This window comes from Oryx dammah, unplaced genomic scaffold (genome assembly GCF_014754425.2).
Source record: "Oryx dammah isolate SB20612 unplaced genomic scaffold, SCBI_Odam_1.1 HiC_scaffold_5, whole genome shotgun sequence".
Classification (NCBI taxonomy): domain Eukaryota; kingdom Metazoa; phylum Chordata; class Mammalia; order Artiodactyla; family Bovidae; genus Oryx; species Oryx dammah.
In genome coordinates, this window is record NW_024070189.1 from 15702823 (window position 1) to 15718198 (window position 15376).

General features: G+C 38.7%; 1 protein-coding gene across 1 annotated transcript in view; it reads left to right on the forward strand.

The window, feature by feature from the left end:
- Positions 1-12765, forward strand: part of TTC37 (tetratricopeptide repeat domain 37) — a 110417-nt gene extending 97652 nt beyond the window's left edge. The window contains exons 40-42 of the mRNA XM_040241501.1: positions 2966-3096; positions 5128-5251; positions 6905-12765. Of these exons, the coding sequence (XP_040097435.1) occupies positions 2966-3096; positions 5128-5251; positions 6905-6979 (330 nt within the window). The 3' untranslated portion in view covers positions 6980-12765. The remainder of the gene's footprint in view (positions 1-2965; positions 3097-5127; positions 5252-6904) is intronic.
- Positions 12766-15376: the final 2611 nt, after the last annotated feature.

The following is a 15376-nucleotide window of genomic DNA, read 5'->3' on the forward strand; positions in this document are numbered from 1 at the left end:
TAGTTCAGTCGCTCAGTCGTGTCCAACTCTTTGCGACCCCATGACTCGCAGCACGCCAGGCCTCCCTGTTCATCACCATCTCCCGGAGTTCACTAGAGTGTTCACCATTTTATTTTTAGTTACTATTTCTTAAGAAATACTTATCTATGTTATTTTTGTACTCAGTACATACTATAAGAAACTAAACTTTGCAACTGAAGTAATCTTATCATTTTTTCCCATATAATGAAATTCTGAATAAAATTTTCAAAATTGTTGACTTTGATTTCAGTTCAGTTCAGTCGCTCAGTCATGTCTGACTCTTTGCAACCCCATGAACCACAGCACACCAGGCCTCCCTGTTCATCACCAACTCCCAGAGTCCGCCTAAACCCATGTCCCTTGAGTCCATGATGCCATCCAACCATCTCATCCTCTGTCGTCCCCTTCTCCTCCTGCCCTCAATCTTTCCCAGCATCAGGATTTTTTCAAATGAGTCAGCTCTTCGCATCAGGTGGCCAAAGTATTGGAGTTTCAGCTTCAACATCAGTCTTTCCAATGAACACCTAGGACTGATCTCCTTTAGGATGGACTGGTTGGATCTCCTTGCAGTCCAAGGGACTCTCAAGAGTCTTCTCCAACACCACAGTTCAAAAACATCAATTCTTCAGTGCTCAGCTTTCTTTAGAGTCCAACTCTCACATCCATACATGACCACTGGAAAAACCATAGCCTTGACTAGACGGACCTTTGTTGACAAAGTGATGTCTCTGCTTTTTAATATGCTATCTAGGTTGGTCATAACTTTCCTTCCAAGGAGTAAGCGTCTTTTAATTTCATGGCTGCAATCACCATCTGCAGTGATTTTGGTGTCCCCCCAAAATAAAGTCAGCCACTGTTTCCACTGTTTCCCATCTATTTGCCATGAAGTGATGGGACCAGATGCCATGATATTCGTTTTCTGGATCTTGAGTTTTAAGCCAACTTTTTCACTCTCCTCTTTGACTTTCATCAAGAGGCTCTTTAGTTCTTCTTCACTTTCTGCCATAAGGGTGGTGTCATCTTCATATCTGAGGTTATTGATATTTCTCCCGGCAATCTTGATTCCACCTTGTGCTTCCTCCAGCCCAGCATTTCTCATGATGTACTCTGCATAGAAGTTAAATAAGCAGGGTGACAATATACAGCCTTGACGTACTCCTTTTCCTATTTGGAACCAGTCTGTTGTTCCATGTCCAGTTCTGACTGTCGCTTCCTGACCTGCATATAGGTTTCTCAAGAGGCAGGTCAGGTGGTCTGGTATACCCATCTCCCTCAGATTTATTTATCTCTAACTGGCTTTGCACTTTTTTCCTATATTGGGATTTTATTAACATATTCACTTTTGGCTTTCTTCTCTCCTTAGATAATTTTTGAAATGTAAAACTTTATCGTTACCAGTTAAAGAATTAAGTTTTGTATATTTGGTAGAGCAGGAGCTTAGTAATTGATAGATTTCATTCACCCATAGAATAGTGCGTTTTCTCTTAGCAAATATTTTAGTGTTTTAAAAATGGTATCTCCTTTTTGAATCCTTCCTTAATCCCTTGTTTTGTAGTTCCCTAAGGTCAGGAATCAGTTCTTAATAATTTTGTAGAATTTCACTCCCTACAGCATTAAATGGCAACTTGGACACTCAACAAGTAAGAGCTGATTGTATTTTTTAAAGTAAACGTGTCAAATGTCTAATGATTTAAAGTTGTTTAGTCTCTAAGTCACGTGTAACTCTGCATCCCTGTCCTTCATTACCTCCCTGAGTTTGCTCAGACTCATGTCCATTGAGTTGGTGATGCCATCCAACCTTATCATCCTCTGTCACCCCATTCTTCTCCTGCCCTCAGTCTTTCCCAGCATCAGGGCCTTTTCCAGAAAGTCAGCTCTTCACATCAGGTGGCCAAAATACTGGAGCTTCAGCATCAGTCCTTCCAGTGAATATCCAGGGTTGATTTCCTTTAGGATTGACTGATTTGATCTCCTTGCTGTCCAAGGGACTCTCAAGAGTCTTCTCCAGCCCCACAATTTGAAAGCATCCATTCTTTGGAACTTAGCCTTCTTTATGGTCCAGCCCTCACACCCATACATGACTACCGGGAAAACCATAATTGTGACTATATGGACCTTTGTTGGCAAAGTAATGTCTCTGCTCTTTAATACGCTATCTAGGTTTGTGATAGCTTTCCTTTCAAGGAGCAAGTGTCTTTGAATTTCATTACTGCAGTCACCATCCACAGGGATTTTGGAGCCCAAGAAAATAAAATCTGTCCCTGTTTCCACTTTTACCCCATCTGTTTGCCTTGAAATGATGAGACTGGATGCTATGATCTTAGTTTTTTGAATGTTGAGTTTTAAGCCAGCTTTTTCACTCTCCTTTTTCACATTCATAAAGAGGCTCTTCGGTTCCTCTTTGCTTTCTACCATAAGGGTGGTGTCATCGGCATATCTGAGGTTATTGATAATTCTTCTGTCAATTTTGATTCTAGTTTGTGACTCATCCAGCCTGGAATTTCGCATAATGTGCTCTGCATATAAGTTAATAAGCAGGGTGACAATATACAGCCTTGATGTACTCCTTTCCCAATTTTGAACCAGTCCATTGCTGCATGTCCAGTTGTAAATGATGCTTCTTGACCTGCATACAGGTTTCTCAGAAGGCAGGTAAGGTGGTCTAGTATTCCCATCTCTCTAAGAATTTCCCATAGTTTGTTGTGATCCACACAGTCAAAAACTTTAGTCAATGAAGCAGAAGTCAGTGTTTTTCTGGAATTCCCTTGCTTTCTCTGTGATCCAGCAGATGGTGGCTGTTTGATCACTGGCCTTTTCTAAACCAGGCTTTTACTTCTGGAAGTTCTGGGTGTACTGCTGAAGCCTAGCTTGAAGGATTTTGAACATTACCTTCCTAGCATGTTAAATGAGTGCAATGATTTAATATTTGTGTTTATTTTTATAGGCTAATGTTTCCAATGATCACTGGCCATCCTTGGTTCAAGAAGCTACAGCTGAGGCCCTGAAACTTTGCTTTTGTCCACTGGCTGTGCTTTTACAAGCTTTGTTACAATTCAAACGCAAAATGGGAGCAAGGTATAAAGAATCTTTGTTCATTTTTTTCTTAAAATGTTTCTTCACTTTTACTCCTTCTGGGAAACAAAAGTTTAAAATGAATTTAACAAATTTTGATGTTATTCATATATATATTTCTACTTTGGAAAGGCTGATTCTAGTAACCCAGTAAGGAAGAAAATAAAGTCTTACAATTAAAAAAAATAATAATTTGGTACACAGATATAGAATATGAGAGATTTGCATGATAGCCTTTCAAATGAAGAAGGCCTTGGTATTTTTGGTCTTAAGTGTTTTAGGATGAGACGACAGTGTAAATGTGGATTCTAGTAACAAGCAAAATCCAAAAGGCTTAAGTTCAAAGCTAGATTGACATAAGTTCTTGCAGAGCACAATAAGCTATGAAAAAAGTAATAAATATTGAAAAGGTAGAGACATTATAAACAATGTGGTTTTTAATACCTAGAAAATCCAGAAGCTTCACAGTATTAAATGTAGAAATTTTAGCAATCTTTTCTTTGGAAGGGGGGGATGAGGTCAGAAATAAATTTGAAGAAAATCACTTAAGTGTTATATGGATGAAAAAACAGGCAAGAATATTTTGAAATTCTGAGAATAATATCTAGTCTAATGGATATCACACATAATACAAAGCAAATATAAAGTAAAACAGTAGTTTAGGAGCATATATTACTGGAACAGAATTAGGTATTGTAGGCATAGAGCTTAACACACAAATACGTGGCAAAGGTCACATCAACACCACGAAATAGGAGTGAAGGAAGAGCTAAAGACGTATGACTCGCAGTCCCATCTTCATTTCTGTTATGTATTTATTTTGCCATTTTTTTATATGACTAATTTCACCAAGAAATGTTTTAGGCTGTAATTTGAAGTTCCTAATGAACTCTTTCTGCTGAAGCTCAGTGTATATCACTTCAGTTCAGTTGCTTAGTCGTGTCCAACTCTTTGCGACCCCATGGACTGCAGCACACCAGGCCTCCCTGTCCATCGCCAACTCATGGAGTTTACTCAGACTCATGTCCATTGAATTGGTGATGCCATCCAGCCATCTTGTCCTCTGTCCTCCCCTTCTTCTCCTGCCTTCAGTCTTTGCCAGAATCAGGGTCTTTTCAGATGAGTCAGTTGTTCACACCAGGTGGCCAGAGTGTTGGAGTTTCAGCTTCAGCATCAGTCCTTCCAATGAATATTCCAGACTGATTTCCTTTAGGATGGACGGGTTGGATCTCCTGACTTAGAGAGCCTTAACCCCCAGCCCCCTGTAATCTCTGTGAGCAGCAGCCAAAATCAGCTCAAGTAAATATACTGCTTTACTATTAATTCCTATGTAAACACATCTTAAGCACAAGTTCTTTAGCTCCTCCTTCTAACCAGTTGCTACTTACAAAATCTTCTTGTTCAGCAGTTCTGAAGTTACCACAATTTGTGTTATTTCTACCCATACAGAAGTCTTTGGAGTCATAAATATTAGTAAAATTGGAAAGAAGAAATTAGAACACAACTCTAAATCAGCCTGTTATTACATAAGTTCACATACTATACAGGTTTAATACATGAAAGCATATGCAAAAAGCCTGATATTGTACACTTAGCCTCTGTTGTAGATGTTAAATATTTCTAATTGTTCCAATGTATATTATCTTTGTATCATTTATTTTCTGCCTGCTTTCAAGGAGGATTAGAAATAGAGCAGTCAGAAGGGCTCATAAGACAAGTCATTTTCCCATTTTTTTGGAAAGGGCCTTATTTGTCTGCAAAATGAGAGTAGTAGCAGCAGCCAGCCTTACAAGGTTGTAAATGTTAAGTGTGACCATATGTGTAAAACATTTGGCATACTACTGCATAGCATGTAATAAATACTTCATAAATGTTAACCATTATTATTACCCTTTTTGTTACATGTATAAAAAATTTATAAAGTAATCAGCATATCATCTGCAGAAGAATGAGAAAGATATGTGTGTGTGAGACTAATAGATGAAGTATCTTAATTTATATGCTTTGGACTAAAAGTAAGTATCTTTTTCCTAGAGAGACACGGCGACTTTTGGAGAGAGTTGTGTATCAGCCTGGGTATCCCAAATCTATTGTTTCAACAGCACGTTGGTACCTTCTGAGACACTTACATGCCAAAAATGACTATGAGCTCATTGATGTAAGACTCTGATTTTATTAAAAATATTTCATCGTGGACCTTTGCTGTATGAGGGCTGAGTGTTGCTTTGTCCTGTGTTTTGCATCCAATGGTTAGGTTGCCTAACCAGCATCCCTAACCACTGGATGCCAGTAGCAGTGCCTCCACCCAGCTTACAGCAGCTGAAAATGTCTTCTAGACATTGCCAAATAATACCTCAGGTGTCATCACCGCTAGTTGAGAACCACCGATTTAACGTGTGGGAAATACACTCTTCTGAAGTGCTCAGTAGCATAAGAAAAGATAGACGAAGGTTTTGGGTTCTGGTTGTAGTATTTCTTACAACCAATGCAGAGAAGGCAGTAGAGGGGTTTGGAAGTAGCAGAAGTTAATGGGATGTTCGTATTGTCTTTGGAACAATTTGTTTCTTGTTGTCTTTGCTATAAAATGCACATGGCAGTTTCTGCTCCAGGTCTCATGGGATGGCTCTGGTTTCTAAACATGTAAGCATATACAGTTACTCTTGAAGAATGCATATTTAAACGGTGTGGTTCCCCTTAAACTCAATTTTTTTCAGTAGTAATTACTACAGCACTCCATGATCCTTGATTAGTTGAATCTACGGATACCAAGGGCCTACGTAGGTGGCTGACTAGAAGTTGTATGTGAATTTTTGAGCATATAGAGGGTCTTCATCCCCAGTCCACATGCTGTTTAAGGGTCAGCTGTGTGTGTGGATTCTTTTTAAAAAGATAGAGTATGTAAGACATGTATTGGGTCTAAATTCTTACAACTTCAGCCAACAGTTTTAAAAACACAATGAAAACTAATGAGAAGCTTTTTTTTTTTTTTAACACTCACAGCCTTGGGAGGAGATAAGTGTCTCCCTAGAGCACAGAGTAGGCATGTTTACTGCCAATTATAAAAGAGTCAAGTGTCCTAGGCTCAGGGTTCCCCTCTTGTCATGCAGCTCACTGTGTGTGGGAGAAGCCATGTGCACCCATCCACATCACCCCTGTGAGACTTAGAGGGTGAGGGGAATGGATGCAGATATAATGATACTCATGTCGTTTGCTACACCCTGAATGATGAAGACATTTGTCTCTGACCAACATGTCCCAATGTCTTCTGGCAGTATTTCTGAAACTGTGGCAGGCTAACTTGTTAGCTTGCTAATAGAGCAACATCTCAGAGACCTTCTCAGTGTTTGAAAATGAACAACCGAAAAACGTGTTAGTAATCAAATGAGCAACAGAAATCAAAGCTTCTAGTTTGTGGAATTGGTGAAAATTATGGAAAGGTTCTTAATGGAACTTAGAAACTCAATGCTTGATCTTAAGCTGTGGTTTTAAAGGAGAGCAGTGTCATTTGGACAGCCCTGTGCATAAAATGGTCTTTGGGGTATGGGTTTAGAGGTGACAGTGTTGTAAAAAAAGCCTCCAATCAAAACCTTTAACTTTATGGACCACTGTCAGTGGTAACAATCAGAGTGTTGACATCTTTACTGCTGAGTATTTAAATAAATAGTGCTTATGTGATGTTAGCTTTGAAATTTATTTCAGCAAAAATGACTGAAAAGTTGCACAGAGTCAGATCTTCTTGTATAGTTTGATGTTGCCTACTGCCCTTATGGCTTAAGAGAATACTAATGTTCCTGTCTGTGATTTCCCACAGGTGCTGGTAAACAATGCCAAAACTCACGGAGATACAAGAGCATTGGAACTGAATCAGAAATTGTCCTCACAATAACAGTGCTTTATTTTATAGTAAGCAGGAAAAGAAAAAGCTATTAGGAAGAATGAAACAAAGAATCAAGACTTTTCCCCAAAGCAGCATTTTAAAAAGCTATAGTTATAATCATCCATTCCTTTTTAAAATCGAAAGACCTTTAAGTTCTTAAGCTAGGGATGTAATTTTCCATAAACTCTTAATATAACTTTAATTTGAAAACTTTCTTTGATTTTGAGAAGTCTATAATGAAAGGAAAAACCATGATTCCCTTAGTTGTTCATTAGTTATTTGTGAATCATTATTTTCTGTATCTTGCATGGTGCACAATAGGACTTTTTTTTGGTAATCCCTTACAATAAAGCCTTAATAGTCATTTGCTAAATTATATGCAAAATGAGATTAGCACAGTGCAGAATTTTATTTGTTAAGAAACAAATTAAAAGTTTTAATTCCTCCTGTGAATTCTAGAGTTCAGCAGACCAATTCATCCAATATCCAAGTAATCTTATAATCTGTTTTACTAGTGGTTCATCTTGGGTTCTGTTGAAGAAGTATAATATAAATGTTAGGTGAGTCCTAGACTGCTAATTGGGCTTCCTTGGTTGTTCAGACAGTAAAGAATCTGCCTGCAGTGTGGGAGACCTGGGTTTGATCCCTGGGTTGGGAAGATCCTCTAGAGGAGGGCATGGCAGCCCACTCCAGTATTCTTGCCTGGAGAATCCCCATAGACAGAGGAGCCTGGTGGGCTACCCTCCATGGGGCTGCAAAGAGTTGGACATGACTGAGTGACTAAGCACAACACAGACTGCTAATGGGTATGTTTATAGAATTCAAAACACTCAAGTGTAAGGCTGCATTGAAAAAATGAGTGAACATTTTTCAAAAATAATGCTGACAATATTTAACCGATCATGCAATTCCTTCATTTATGCTAAAAAGATGAACTTTTCTTAAATAAAAACAAAAATGGTGTCTTGTTTTCTTCATAGTATCAATTCAGGTATAATTTTAGAATTTCAAATTTGAAGACTTGAAAGTATAGTGTCCTATTTTATTTTTTCAAAAAGCCATTTATATTAGTTTGAAGAAGCTGTGTGTCACTTGCTTTGGATCTTTGGTTTTAAAGTGTTTCATCTATTTACATAAATTATTTATTGCGTGAAAATGGGTGGTATAATTTATATATGTAGCTTTTCTGAACCATAAGCTTCACAGTGTTACTTTGTCAGATAGTACAAATTGATAATATTCTGTAATTAAATTTTACTCAAAGGTTAATCTTTTTAATGCCTATATTTGGCTGAATATTATCATCATTGAGACCTATTCAATCTGAATCTTTAACGATGGGGGCTAGGACTCTGCATTTTAAAGGCATGCCTAAGAAATTCTAATCTTGGGCCATTGACGCTCCTGAACCACTGGATTAATGCAGTGATGACCCTGCCCTTTACTTCTTTCTTTCATAAGACTAAGCACTTGCCATTCTGTGCCCATGTCTTCCTGTCCTCACAGCTGTCAAACCGATTTGTGCTTTTAACAGCCTGGTCGTCAGACTTGGCAAGGCTGTGCTAAAGAGGCTGCCCACGCAGCCCCATGCCCACACCCTCCTGCTTCCTCGAGGGCATGTTAACCTTTACTCCCACAGTGGACTCATCCGTCTGCTTACACGTTTACGAGTCAGTTTTTTTTTTTTGGAGGCTAATTATTTTACAATATTGTAGTGGTTTTGACATACATTGACATGCGTCAGCCATGGGTGTACATGTGTCCCTCATCCCGAACTCCCCTCCCACCTCCCTCCCCGTCCCATCCCTCAGGGTCATCCCAGTGCACCAGCCCTGAGCACCCTGTCTCATGCATCAAACCTGGACTGGCGATCTGTTTCACATATAATATACATGTTTCAGTGCTATTCTCCCAAATCATTCCACCTTCGCCTTCTCCCACAGAGTCCAAAGTACGTTCTTTAAATCTTTGCCTCTTGTGCTGTCTTGCATATGGGGTCATCGTTACCATCTTTCTCAATTCCATATGTATGTCTTAATATACTGTATTGGTGTTTTTTTTTTTTTTCTGACTTACTTCACTCTGTATCATAGGCTCCAGTTTCATCCACCTCATTAGAACTGATTCAAATGCATTCTTTGAATAGCTGAGTAATATTCCATTGTGTACATGTACCACAGCTTTCTTATCCATTCATCTGCTGATGGACATCTAGGTTACTTCCATGTCCTGGCTATTATAAACAGTGTGACATGCAGACACATACAGACAATACAAATGGCTAACGCATGAAAAGATGCTCAGCATCACTCATTATCAGAGAAATGCAAATCAAAACCACAATGAGGTACCATTTCATGCCAGTCAGAATGGCTGCTATCAAAAAGTCTACAAACAATAACTGCTGGAGAGGGTGTGGAGAAAAGGAAACCCTCCTACACTATTGGTGGGAATGCAAACTAGTACAGCCACTATGGAGAACAGTGTGGAGATTCCTTAAAAAGCTTGAAATAGAACTGCCATATAACTCAGCAATCCCACTGCTGGGCATACACACCGAGGAAACCAGAATTGAAAGAGACACGTGTACCCCAGTGTTCCCTGCAGCACTGTTCACGAGTCAGTTCTTGTTCTCCACTTGCTTTCTGGGCTGGCACTGCTTCACAAGGTCCCTTTCACCTACACTGTGGACTTGGCTAACTTTTGCTCCAAGACTGTAATCAAGGAGTAACCTTTTGACTCCATTGCCTAGTTCTGGCCTCCAGGAACTTCAAGCCCAGATTTTTTAGAAAATAAGATTAGAAAGTACTGTAGTTAATACTATCTCAGGTAATTCTCCTCTCTCTTTTTGCATTGCTGTATATTCATCCTCTCTACTTGTTGCCTTCTCTTCAAATTGCTCCTCAGTTACTGTGAGCCTCAAATCATTCCTAACCATATAATTTATAGAACTGACTTCATGCCAGACCTGTGTTTTAAACACAGTTATTTAATCCAAGTTGGTAAAGAAGAGTGATGCTAAACAGCATACTTAAAGCAGAGAAACTGTGAGGTGAATCAGTGTTACCTCATTCTAAGAAGTGGCCGAAATTTCAGTTTATATGTAAGTTTAATTAGAGTACATTAAAAATTATTTCCTGACATATCAATATTTAGCATTCATAATAAGTATTTCATTATTTTTATCTCAGAAGTATAGTGCATTTCTGTGAATTCTTACCATTTGCTATTATTAACAATTATTAGTCAACTTGATTAATAATTATTATTGATTAGATACATGTAGGCTAGCTTGGCATCTGATAGTCATTTCTGGCTGGAAAGTCATTTTAGCTTATGAGTAAACTTTTGGAGCACAGTCTGTTTGTTTGGGATCACTTGTCATATTTCTTAAAGTGCCCCTTGTGTTAAAAAAAACACAACCTTAGTTTATTAAAAAAAAAACCTTAGTTTTAAATTACTATGCTCCTTTTTCACTTTACAAAATGAGTTGACAAGCTTCATTTAATCTGAGACTAAACAAAACAGGATTGGTCAAAAATACTCATGTTGTATATTACAGGAATTAATAGATGTGCTTATTTAAACTGGTATGAAACTTAGGTAAATAGTATTAAGTCATATACAAATATAAAAAGATAACACATATTTGGTTTTTCCACAGGAAATTAGTTATCTGCTTCAGGGAAATTTTATAGGAACACAAAAATGAAGCATATTTTATTTATGAATCAGTGTGTCTTGCAGATTCATTTTAATTTTTGTGCATTAAAAAGTGTGGAAACCTTGTTTTGACAAAGTTGACCCTTGATTCTGGACAGGTCTTCCTTTTTCCCACTTTAGTTTTATTGGATAGAAAACTCAGACTCCCAAACTGCTTGTTATAAGACATAGCCTTCAGCTGCTGATTATAAACTGACCTTCAATTCGCAGGAGAGATTTTTTGTTTTGCCTTTGTTTTTGTCTTTTTTGTTAGAAAGATACATTGTGCATCAGATTCAGGTAGAGTGATCTTTTCATGTTTAGGTGATACATGTTTATTTTGCATGGGTGCTCATCTCTGCTCAGTCGTGTCCAGCTCTTTGTGACCCTACAGACTGTAGGCTGCCAGGCTCCTTTCTATGGGATTTTCCAGACAAGAATACTGAAGTGGATAGCCATTCTCTTCTCAAGGGGATCTTCCCGACCCAGGGATCAAACCCGTGTCTCCTGTGTCCCCTGCATTGGCAAGTGGGTTCTTTACTACTGAGCCACCTGGTACTTTTTATACAGATAAACTAGAAAGTCCATAAGGAAGGCTGGAGCACCAAAGAACTGATGCTTTTGAACTGTTGTGTTGAAGACTCTTGAGTGTCCCTTGGACTGCAAGGAGATCCAACCAGTCCATCCTAAAGGAAATCAGTCCTGAATATTCGTTGGAAAGACATGCTGAAGCTGAAGCTCCAATATTTTAGCCACCTGATGCAAAGAGCTGTTTCATTAGAAAAGACCCTGATGCTGGGAAAGATTGAAGGCAGAAGAAGGGGATGGCAGAGAATGACACAGTTGGATGGAATCACTGACTCGGTGGACATGAGTTTGAGCAAACTCCGGGAGATGCTGAAGGACAGGGAGGCCTGTCGTGCTGCAGTCCATGGGGTCACAAAGAGTCGGACACAACTGAGTGACTGGGCAACAGCAACGAAAGTAAAAAGTTAGAAAATACCTTTATTTACAGTATACACATAACTTTTGGTTTAGAAAATGTAATCACTTAGGCCTATTGGACCTAAAGACCACTTACAGTGTCTAGCTGTCCGCATACTGTATAATAAGGGGTTTTCCTCTCTATGGATGATTGGGAACTTTTTGAATAACAGTATTTATTTTAAATTCTGATTACCTGAACAAATACCCTTATACAACTCTTAATTTTTTTATAAATGCTATTTTTATTATTTTTTTAAATTTAAATGTATTCATTTTAATTGGAGGCTAATTACTTTACAATATTGTATTGGTTTTGCCATACATCAACATGCTATTTTTAAATTTCTTCACAACACTGTGAAATTTAAAAATAGCACGTTGATGTATGGCAAAACCAATACAATAATCCCTATGACAAAAATACTTGTTATATTTATTCTGGAGAGAAGAGAAGTAACGAAAAAATGCTTATCTTGTTACTATTTCTGTTTGTGGTAGCAGAATAATGGCCCCTAAGGTGTCTGTGTCCCAACCCCTGAAATTTGTGAACGCGCTGCAGATGTGACTTAAGGTTCTGGACCTTGAGATGGGGAGATTATCCTAGATTGTCTGGGTGAACCCAGTTTACTCATAAGAGTTCTTAAAAGTAGAGAGCCTGTCAGAGGAACGTGCCAGTGGGAGGTCAGAGAGATTCAGTATTGCCGGCTGTGAAGATGGAAGAAGGGGCCGCTAGGCACATTAATAAGGACAGCCTCCGGGAACTGGAGAAGGCAGGACACGTCGTCCTGCCGGGTTCCCAAAAGGGATGCGGCCCGGCTGATACTTTGATCGTAGCCTGGGGGGACCCACGATGGACTTCTGACTTACAGAACTGTAAGATAATACATTTATATATTTCAGCCGCCAAGTTTGTGGTAGTTTGTTAGGGCAGCAGTAGAAAATCAGTACATTGCTCACTGTGATTGCTGTTAAAATGAATACTCGTACCTTTGAATCTGAATTTCACCAGATCACTGCAGTTGAGGCTCATCCTCTAAATTGTTGCCAAAAAGGGGGTCATCAGATACAAGATAATGAGTTATTAAAAATGGTTACTGTGAAAAGTACTTGGCTCTTAGGAATATGTGGCTGTTTATTTCTGTAATAAATGTCTGAACTATTTTCTCTCAACAGTCTACTTACAACACAGTATCACCGACTTAGCTGATTACATACTATGCTTCACTTAGTTCTCTTTAAAAGAAACTGCACTGGATTATACTCACAAAACTTAAGTGATATGTTTCAAACTCAGTTTCAGTGTTGAATGGGGATGTGCCTGGATAAGTCTTTTTATTTTAATTTTTCTAAAACTTTATTCAGAGTTACTCACCTCACTGTTAATAAGGTGTACAGTTAATGCTCTGTGCCAGTGTTACTAGAACTGCCAATTGCCAGCAATGGATTGTGAGAAAACCCATTTCCTAAAAACCCCTGAAGTTAAATTACTCTTTTTAAAACATAGCAAACTCCTAAAACTTGCAAAAGTATACATGTGCCGTTTTCCCATCAGTCTTTAAATCTGAACCTAGATTATTAATCTACATCAGTGGATGTTAAAAATGAAGTCATTTTAACAAATTATGCAAATCAAAACACCAGTTAATATGATTATTTTACAAACACTATATTACATATTACCTTGCAATCTGAAACATTAAATCTCATGTTTGTGTGAGTTTATGTTCAATAATTGAAACTTCACAGAATTCAGCAAGAAATAAAGTATAAAAAAAATTAGCTCTGTACATTAGTTCCAACTATTTTACAACCTATAAGGCTTATGTCATAGTTCAGCACCAAAAAGATCCACAGAACATTCCATGTGATAGTTTTTGTTGTTGTTATTTTTAAGGTGAAAGTGAGAGAATGCTTTATATATTCTACTTCCAGACCTTGAGAAGTGAAATACTTTTGGCTGGTCATGTGATGTAAAAACTTGAGTTGTACCTTTTATTTATTTATTTATTTTTAAGCAATAAGTGATGTTTTATTTCTCTTTTTGGCCGCATCACTTGGCATGTGGGATCTTAGTTCCCTGATCTAAGGATCGACCCCACACCCCCTGCACTGGAACTGTGGAGCCTTAACCACTGGACCACCAAGAAGTCCCTGACCTTTTAATTTTTAATGTGAATGTGCGAAATCAGGGCCTTGAGCTAGATTTCTAATGGAAGCATTCCATTATTCTAAGGCTACCAAAGTTTTCCGAGTGCAAAGTGAGCTAAAGCAAAACACTGATGTAAATTGAGCAATGCAGCACATGCAAAGCAGCAACTGGTTTTCAGTGAGCAGCCCTGTCCCGCCCCCTTCACCAGCGCTCACAAATCTTCTTAGGGTAGAAGCCCTTTTCAGAGATCCTCACTGTAGGAACGTGGGTAATCAGTTCTAGGTACACGAGTAGACCTTTACTTTGAAAATGACTTAATGGAAGCCAGTCTCCATAAATACTTGAATGGAATTGTGTGTGCAGGCAAAAAAGGTTATACTATATTCCTATCTGTTGTTCAGTCCCTCAGTTACGTCCAACTCTTTGCAACCCCATGGACTGCAGCACACCAACCCCCGGAGCTTGCTCAAACTCACGTCCATTGCGTCGATGCCATCCAACCATCTCGTCCTCTGTCATCCTGTTCTCTTCCGGCCTTCAGTCTTCCCCAGCATCAGGGTCTTTTCTAATGAGTCGGTTCTTCATGTCAGGTGGCCAAAGTATTGCTGTTTCAGCTTCAACATCAGTCCTTCCAATGAATATTCAGGACTGATTTCCTTTAGGATGGACTGGTTGGATCTCCTTGCAGTCCAAGGGGCTCTCAAGAGTCTTCTCCAACACCACAGTTCAAAAACATCAATTCTTCAGTGCTCAGCTTTCTTCACAGTCCAACTCTCACATCCACACATGACTACTGGAAAAACCATAGCCTTGACGAGACGGACCTTTATTGGCAAAGTAATGACTCTGCTTTTTAATATGCTGTCTAGGTTGGTCATAACTTTTCTTCGAAGGAGCAAGCATCTTTTAATTTCATTGCTGTAGTCGCCATCTGCAGTGGTTTTGGAGCCCAAGAAAATAGTCTATCACTGTTTCCATTGTCTCCCCATCTATTTGCCATGAATTGATGAGACCAGATGCCATGATCTTCATATTTTGAATGTTGAGTTTTAAGCCAGCCTTTTCACTCTCTCACTTTCACCAAGAGGCTCTTTAGTTCCTCTTTGCTTTTTGCCATAAGGGTGGTGTCATCTGCATATCTGAGGTTATTGATATTTCTCCCCACAATCTTGATTCCAGGTTGTACATCATCCAGCCTGGCATTTCACGTGATGTACTCTACATGTAAGTTAAATAAGTAGGGTGACAATATACAGCCTTAACATTCCTCTCCCAATTTGGAACCAGTCCATTGTTCCATGTCTGGTTCTAACTGTTGCTTCTTGACCTGCATAAAGATTTCTCAGGAGGCAAGTAAGGTGATCTGGTATTCCCATCTGTTGAAGAATTTTCCACAGTTTGTTGTGATCAACACTGTCAAAGGTTTTAGTGTAGTCAACAAAGCAGAAGTGTATATTTTTCTGTAACTCATTTTTTCTATGATCCAATGGATGTTGGCAATTTGATCTCTGTTTCCTCTGCCTTTTCTAAATCCAGCTTGAATATCTGGAAGTTCATGTTCACGTACT